Source organism: Epinephelus moara, chromosome 24 (genome assembly GCF_006386435.1).
Source record: "Epinephelus moara isolate mb chromosome 24, YSFRI_EMoa_1.0, whole genome shotgun sequence".
NCBI lineage: Eukaryota > Metazoa > Chordata > Actinopteri > Perciformes > Serranidae > Epinephelus > Epinephelus moara.
The window spans coordinates 35282443-35287574 of record NC_065529.1 but is presented as its reverse complement, the minus strand read 5'-3'; the positions used below and the strand labels follow the sequence as shown (position 1 = coordinate 35287574).

The window sequence follows — 5132 nt, the reverse complement described above, 5'->3', positions numbered from 1 at the left end:
AGCTTTTAGCGCACCTTCGGCGAAGCCTTTTGGCACAAAACTGTCACTGCGCCAAGCTGCATGTGTGGACACCTCCCCCTGCTGCGCTGCCACACCCATCTCAGCGCACCTCAGTCTGCCAAACTACCAAACTGAGCGCGCCTCGGGTTGCGCTGCTCGAAACTAGCTCTGCGCGGGGTTCGCCACCCTGCGCCACCCTGCGCTGCGCCGGGAAACTAGAGCCCAACATGTCAACAACGCCTTAAGAATTATTTTTTTGCAAATTTGACACAACCTTTCACTTTGAGTCAAGGATGAACTGATTAGAATTTAGAGGTCAAGAGTCAAGGTCACTGTGACCTTGCATCTGTCGTAGTATCTCAAGAAGGCCTTAAGGGAATGTCCTTAAATTTGGTAGAAATATCATTTGGACTTACAATGAACTGATCAGAATTTGGTGTTTGAAGGTCAAGGTCATTGTGACCTCACAAAACATGTTTTTGACCATAACTCAGTATTCACATGCTAATTATGACAAAATTTCACTCAAATGTCTAATAGGATAAAATGAAGTGATGACATTTTATATCCAAAAGGTCAAAGGTCAATTTCACTGTGCCATCATGATGTTGTATAAAACATTTCTGGCCATTATTTAATATCATAACTCCATAACTCAGGAACAGAAGGGGAGACATTTGGTCAGATACTCGTTTTGGGTGACAACCTTAGAACTGAAGTAATGGTACGGATCCTCTGTTCTGCTGCGGGGAAGATGTGTGCGAAGCATCCATGTTCTCACAGACATGGATGTAAACTGTAAGTGTACCTAGTCTGTGTGTCAGAGCCATACAACCACAAGGTGGTAATTCTAGTTTCTAAAAATGTAATCTGTCACTGTGCAAAGAAGTTGATCAGTAATTAATGGACTTTCTGTCTCTTCTGCATTTTCTACTCTCCAAACTCTACTTCTTACAGCAACTGGACCTCCATGCCTGCCCCAAGACCATAGTCTTCATCATCCACTCCTTCCTGTCTGCGAAGGTCAAGCGACTCGGCCTCCTGGCATGATAACGGCCAACCATCTAGAACATCGACAATAGGAGTATTCAATAAAACACACAGCCAGAAGACTCTGAGACACCAGAGGATGTGGCCCCAGGAAAAGATGCTGACTAACCCCTCCTTCTCAGCCCTCCTAGGCCTCTGATCGTCTCTGGTCAGACACCTGCTGGTCTCTGTAGGGGAACGAAGAGAAAACTGCAACACTGATGGACCTTTGTTGAACCTGTAGTTGTAAAGTAAAGAGGTTTTACAGATGGCGTAAGTCAGCAGCCACTTAAGGGATCTGACATCTGTCAAGTCTGTTACGGTGGGTCATCACACTTTCTGATGGCAAACTGTGTGAATGAAAATGACAGCCTGCATCTTAATGTTTCGAAGCTTGAAGTCCCAAACATTTTATGTTGTTTTTGCCCCATTGTTCAGTTCTGTTTTGTTTCATGAGTCACGGCAGGCCTTTGTCATGAGCATCCTTTCATCTTTCAATCTTTGCTTTATGCGCTGTGAGCAGTCACAACAAGTTATTTCATAAAAGTCCTGATTGATGTTGGACAAACTTTGTTTTTCCTTTTATAAAGGCAGCTTCAGTGGAGTGACAGAATGACATGACTGATAACTACACGATCAATAGTCTGGACTGAACAATGTACAGAATACAACTATATGCTCTTTATGTGGATTCTTAAGTTGCCTTTACCCTGAATTTTCATAAAAGAAGCGACATAATTTCTGCTGAAGACGACTTCTAAATGCCAAATCAAATATAGCAGCTGAATTTCTTTTCTCCCCTCTGTCTGTCTTCTTCCCTGTTTTAAGTGTGCTCACCCATGGCCTAACAAAGAGAAACAACTAACAGAGTATATTATAAAAGGCTTTTTTTGTAATTGTGTTTTAGTTTAACCAATAAATTAGATAAAAACTTATAATTTTCCTAACATAAAAAGACACCCTCTTTAAATCTGGATAGTCTTAGTCAGACAGTGTGACTGTGCAATTTCATATCAGCTCATGTGAAGTACAAACAAGAGCTCTTGTGTTTTTAGAGTCTTGCAGACAAAGGTTGTTCCGTAATCACGTATTGATAGATGACAAAGAGTCGTCTGAAAGAGCGCCAGTCCAGCTAAGCTACTTCTCCTGTATTATTGAGCTTTCAAGTAGAGTTTAGCTCTTAATTAAACCATTTTATAGTGCAGTGTTTTCGTCTGTACTTAATAATTTAATCATGAGAGGGGACAAACGGTCCTCATCAGAAACCACTAATGGTCCATTTTCTACACAATTTGTCCAACATTTAAATATGTTAATTTACCATATAAAAAGATGAGTTGTTTACATCATCAAGTGTTTGTTTTTTTCTTTTATTATTTGTGTCGACTGAACATCCAAATCTTATTGGGGCCTTCTCTCTGTGTCCAACACTAAACAGACTTGTATTAATATATATTTCAAAACTAAAACCTGTTTGCTTTCAAGAATAAAAATGTATTGTATATTCTTATTTAAACAAAGGTGTGCCTTGCAGGGTTGTTTGTATATAAACATGTAATAAACTTTGTTAACTTTTATGGATTGCTTTGCATGTGCTTTATTGATAGGCTATAAATGTGATTTTATGTGGGTGAGAGGGTGGAGCTAACCCTAACGCTAGCTGCTAGCTTTGTTAGCGAGGTGCATTTACAGTCTGGAATTAACTGGGACAATGCTAATGCTAATTAACAGGCTTAAAACCATTGAAACAAAAGCCCCATTTCCACTGAGCGGTACACTTCACTTTTTTCCGTTTTCATTGTAAAAAGTTGTGGATGGTACCAATGGAACCATTTCGTACACCCATTTTTGGTCCCCCCTCTGTTGGGGTACCGAGCACACAGATCTGGTACTACAAGGTGGAGCTGTGAACACTGCAGTCAGTTGATTGGTCAATAGAGGACGGTCACTCTGCTCAGTGCTGAGCTGTGGGTGGTTGTGAAGCTTGTGTAACCACTGTTCATACTGTGGAGAGTTTTATTAGTAAACTGTAACTTTAATATTAAAGGATGTTTTGCTGCCTCTCACAGCAGCTGGAGTTGGGGTAAAAAATAACTTAATTTCAATTTCAATCCGACAACTTTGAATTAATCATTAATTACTTTAGTTTTTATTGTCTCTCTTGGATGACACACTTTCAGTAATGAGTGGATCTTTAAGCCTTTAAAAATATATAGTTATATTTAATTGGATTATGTGAACAACCTATATTCTAATCCTCAAAGAAAAAAAGCGTCACGGAGCGTTGTTCCTGTGGGCTAGAGCAACACTAAACCCCTGAGCTTGCCTGAGAAGGACTAAATGCACAAACCCACTATTTTTAAATATCCCACTGAGAGAGACTCTCACTGCAGCCTGTTCTATTTTGTTCTGAAAATGTCGGCGTTTAACCAGCGTTAACCTGTGGACGATAAGCGAGGTGCAGATTGATAAAGTAGGAAATACAGTGAGTGCTGGACAGAGCAGTGAGTGACAATAACCCCGCCCATATTTAAGGGTACTGTTTGTGGTGGAAACGCAAGTGTCTAGGTACCATGACTGAAGGGTTACTTTTGGTTCCAAAGGTACCAAACTGAAAGTGTTTGGTGGACACGGGGCTAAAATGTACTTACTTGCTAAAATTGAACATCTGACTCCCCAGAAGGTTTTTTAGTACGAGTAAACGTTGAACAAGTTAAACTTCCATGAACTGAAAATACACTGAAATAGACAGCTACAGCTTTATTCTGTGAATCTGGGGTTATACTATGGTTACATTACCAAACCAAAACTTTCACTTGTCAACAGACGGCACTCACCTGTGAGTCAAAGCAGCCATGCCCTTAATTATGCATGCTTTTAAGCCTCAATGAAATTTAAACAGACAAGGTTTATAAAAATTAATCCCCGTACAGCTTTCATTAATAGGGGAAATTAGCCATAGAGACCAAAACTGTTTCTTGTACCGGGCTGTAAACATGTTTATTGCTGCTGTAAAGTTGGGCATTTTAACACGAGGGTCTATGAGGATTGACTCACACTTGGAGCCAGCCTCAAGTGGCCATTTGAGGAACTGCAGTTTTTCAGCCCCAGAGTTTGCAGCCTGATCCTGAAAGATTCTTTCAAGCTTAATTTGGATTTATTGCTCACCATCATCAAAGAAAACCCAAATTTTGTCAGAGCAAAGGAAGTCCTGGTGGAGTTGACACCTGTGTCTTGAGCACACACACTCAGATCATATTTATTAACTTCTTTATCGCCTGATGATTCTCAAGATGGAAACAAAGGCATGCATTAGAAGGAATAACATTGAGACCCTGACTGTTTGTGAGAAGAGGATTGAATAAAATTATCTATCTCTCCACCTGTCCATCTATCCATCTGCTGTAATAGCTCTCTCAAACAGTCTTGTAAAGTCCTTTTCTAAGTTCGTCCTAATGCACTTTTCACATCCAGCTGCAAGTTTTAATGTCATATCTCATGGTCTTTAACGATCCGTTCCACTGCGCCGCTTCAGACAGCACATCCAGCCTTCGCACAGTCTTTATTTAACAGTCCCGGCTGGTGGTCTGACAGTTTTATTAAGTCCAGACAGATCTGTAGAATGGGAAGTGCAAAGATGATGATGATGAGATGCTTAAGTCAGCGGGGTGTGTGATGGAGACAGTTAGGCCTGCTGCTAGCCATTGTAAAAGGAGCAAGCAAACAGTCCCCTCTTATATGCTTTTACTGCCACGAGACAGCGTTATCACTGAGGCGCAGATGCTGTTTGTTGCTGTGTAAAGTGTGTGTGTGTGTGTGTGTGTGTGTGTGTGTGTGCATATGCTTTTCAAACACACGTGTGCATTTGCATGTGTGTGCCCGAACAACAAATGGAAGCGGGAGCGTCTCGTAATAACAAACTGTGAGTTGTGTATCAGCCTATCAAACCAGAATGGAGTGTTCACATTTGATCATATCTTCCCTCTCGCCCTCCCTCCCCCCACCTTCTCGGCCCCCCACTCCTCTTGTTGAGATGTTACCATGGTAACGGCAGGGAGCTCTCAGATTGGCTGCGTCCGTCTCTTCGCCTGAACTATGGTTTC

General features: G+C 41.3%; 1 protein-coding gene across 1 annotated transcript in view; it reads left to right on the top strand.

Moving 5' to 3' along the window:
• snta1 (syntrophin, alpha 1) overlaps positions 1-2606 on the top strand; it is a 56175-nt gene extending 53569 nt beyond the window's left edge. The window contains exon 8 of the mRNA XM_050037230.1: positions 958-2606. Within this exon, the coding sequence (XP_049893187.1) occupies positions 958-1050 (93 nt within the window). The 3' untranslated portion in view covers positions 1051-2606. The remainder of the gene's footprint in view (positions 1-957) is intronic.
• Positions 2607-5132: the final 2526 nt, after the last annotated feature.